At 48.0% G+C, this 2889-nt stretch overlaps 1 protein-coding gene across 1 annotated transcript; it reads left to right on the plus strand.

The window, feature by feature from the left end:
• Nucleotides 1-1069: 1069 nt before the first annotated feature.
• On the plus strand, nucleotides 1070-2677 carry LOC133905986 (classical arabinogalactan protein 9-like). Its single transcript, XM_062347800.1, has 3 exons — nucleotides 1070-1453; nucleotides 2348-2491; nucleotides 2582-2677. Exons 1-3 carry the CDS (start codon nucleotides 1070-1072, stop codon nucleotides 2675-2677), a joined length of 624 nt encoding a protein of 207 aa, XP_062203784.1.
• The last annotated feature ends 212 nt before the right edge of the window (nucleotides 2678-2889 follow it).

The raw sequence follows: 2889 nt of genomic DNA on the forward strand, positions 1-2889 counted from the left end.
CAGTAGTGGCTTCTTCTGTCCATCCTCAGTCATGACCAGTTTGCTATTGTGGACTTTCTTATTTATGAGATTTAGGATGTGATCTTCTATGGAATGGCTCGACATCAGCCATACGCTCACTTTGTCTCCTACATTCTGAACCAACTTTGCCACCTAGAGCACGTGCAGGTGTACCAGTCGTCCATGACACATTTCCACCTATACATGCCATCTACACGAGGAGATAAACACCGTGGATAGAGGGCCATGAGGCATGCCCAGGAGCAGCTCACTGAGGCGGAGTGTGAGGCAGCTACTCAGGAGGACCAGGCACTTGCAGAGGCAGAAGCACAATTGCCTACTTACTTTAATGTGGACCTCGACAGTGACGACGTTGAGTATCTACCTCCTATTAGAGGCACACACGACCACGAGGCTGGTGGCTTGGGCTTCGCAGCTCCAGATTCAGCACCGCCACCACCTCCAATCACTGCTGCCATAGCTAGTCAGTTGTCAGAGCTTGATGCTATTCTTCAGAGACTGGTTGAGGGCAAACAGTAGCAGGTTGAGCACACACAACATTTGGAGGAGTGACAGGCATGTCATGGGAGCGACAGATAACTTTGCTAGAGCAGTTGACGTAGTGGCATGAGGCGTCACTTGCAGCAGTTTAACATTCCATGATCAACATGTTCTGGATGTTCTCCGGTTGCATCAGTCATGTGCACCAGTAGATCGGATTACCACCACCTCAGTTTCTAGTGCCAGCACCTGGTCCAGCTCCAGCTTTGACTCTACCACCGACTAGTGTTGCGGGTCAGTCCCGACGCCCCTGTCTTTGATCCCACTATCATCGTTTCTTTAGACGGAGCTGTTGCCTCGACCAGGAGAACCTTTTTCACTGGCAATTACCTCTCAGGTGTCCTCTCCTTTGTCTATTGCTCCAGTCACTTTTGAGGAGACACCTCGGCAGACTCTGCTTGGTCTGAGTGCCACAGTTGGTCACACACCTCCAGTTCAACAGCCTGAGTTTGGACTTAGCTTCATAAAATCAGTACTTAGGCCTATGAACGCTTAGATAACTGTGGAGATGGCCATGCAGGGTGTTGTGGTTTCTAGCTCTGAGTCACCTGCTACTCTAGTACTTGAGGTCTCTGTCTCAGCAGCTCTTGATGTTAGCACTTCTACTTCTGTCTTAGCGACCGCACCTACTCCCGCACCTACTCCGGAGGATCCTGTTGTGGCGACTGAAGCTACTCCTACTCCTGGTGTCAGTGCACCTGCTCTAGAGGATGCTGTTGTGGCGACCGTACCTACTCCTTCTCTTGCTATTAGTGCGCCTACTTTGGAGGATCCTATTGTGGCGACCGCACCTACTTCCTCTACAAGACCTTTGTCTCCTGACTTCGATGCAATCTCTACTTCTAACAAGGCTGAGCACGACTCCAGTTTCGACTCCTATTCCAGGTTCGAGGTTCGTCCTTCTACCGCCACAGCGATGCCTCCTTCTTCTCCAGCCCCAGATGCCAAAGAGGTAGACATTTAGGGGGAGTAAAGGGAGCAGAGTGCTAGATATGTGATATCTTATGTGGTTTTTCATGTATGGACAAGCTATTTATATGTGTGGATAAGTAATGTAATGTGTCTTGTATTGATTTGGCTTGGCCTTTTTGCTCAGGTGCTAACTTCAGGCCTCTCGACCTTGGAGGTAGGGCAGAAGGTGGGACTGTGGAGCATCGACCTTGACCTAGTTTCGGAGTTGATACTCTTCGACAGAATGGCCTTCCAGTAATGATGCGAAGGAGGAGCAAGAAGCAGTGGTCTGTAAGCATGGCCAAGAGGAGGAGGATCAAAGGTTACCCATTAGCTGTGCACTACGGAGGAGCAAGAAGCAGCATCCCATAAGCATGCCCAGAAGGAGGAGGAGGAGAGGGTGGCCCGTTAGTGCGCTGTGGATGAGCACAAGAGGGTGCCACGTCAGTGCACTGTGGAGGAGGCTGAAGGCTCAAATCGTAGTGGCATTCAGGCATTGGACTTTGATGTATTTGACATGCCAGGGAGCCTGGAGCATAGGCGATGTTGCGGTCAATCAGGCATGGCCGGGTCCTCCGCTCCACCATCATTGGCCCCCAGCATCCCCAGACATACACAAGCGATCAGTCGTCTGTACGGAGACGCGGTGCTTATCGTAGGAGAGGTAGAGTGATACTGTATTGGCTCAACTCGACCGACATTTTTAGGAGGGTTACTTGTGAGAACTATTATGTATGTATGTGTGCTTGTCGATGTCTATGACTTGTAATATGTGCTCCCTTGAAAAAAATTAAGTACAAGATGGAAGTCTGAGTTGTAATCCTTCTATTGCTAGGATGAAGTAATGATGGCTGAATCAGTACAAGATGGAAATGAACCAAAGTCTGCTACTGAAGCTGTTTCTCAAATTCTGCAATCCAGTACATTTCTTCAAAATGGGGGCCTTCAGTTAGCCTCCAAGAAAAGCTCCAAAGGTGGCGTTTCTTCGTAGGTAGAAGAGCTTCAGGTTGATCTTGAGACCAAGAAACAAGGAGTAGCAGAACTTCAATAACAAATTGATGCTCAACAGCAAGAGTTGGATACCTTGAAGAAGCAGACACAAGAATCAGAAACATCAATGAAAAACCAGTCAGAAGAGTTTGATAGTTTGAAGAAGACTGCTTAAGAAACTAATGCCCTCCTTTGTCAACTGCTAAGCTTTAGTCAGGGTTAGGTCCATCTACTCCATAAAATTTTTGGGTTATGCTTATCAGCTTGATATAGCTCCAACTATTGGTGAACTATTGTGGTTTATATTTCCATGATTTTGAGACCTAGGAGAGAGTATATTCTATGAACTTGTGGTTTTTCCATTCTATCTAGGGTCTGTGAACATTA

The sequence above is a fragment of the Phragmites australis genome, chromosome 23 (genome assembly GCF_958298935.1).
Source record: "Phragmites australis chromosome 23, lpPhrAust1.1, whole genome shotgun sequence".
NCBI lineage: Eukaryota > Viridiplantae > Streptophyta > Magnoliopsida > Poales > Poaceae > Phragmites > Phragmites australis.

Bases quoted from the DNA above. Each gene is read 5' to 3' on its own strand.
- LOC133905986 (XM_062347800.1), top strand. From the start codon at position 1,070: ATGGCCATGCAGGGTGTTGTGGTTTCTAGCTCTGAGTCACCTGCTACT. The intron at 1,454-2,347 runs GTTCGTCCTTCT...TTCTATTGCTAG, and splicing joins ACTCCTATTCCAGGTTCGAG to GATGAAGTAATGATGGCTGA. The intron at 2,492-2,581 runs GTTTCTTCGTAG...GATGCTCAACAG, and splicing joins AGAAAAGCTCCAAAGGTGGC to CAAGAGTTGGATACCTTGAA.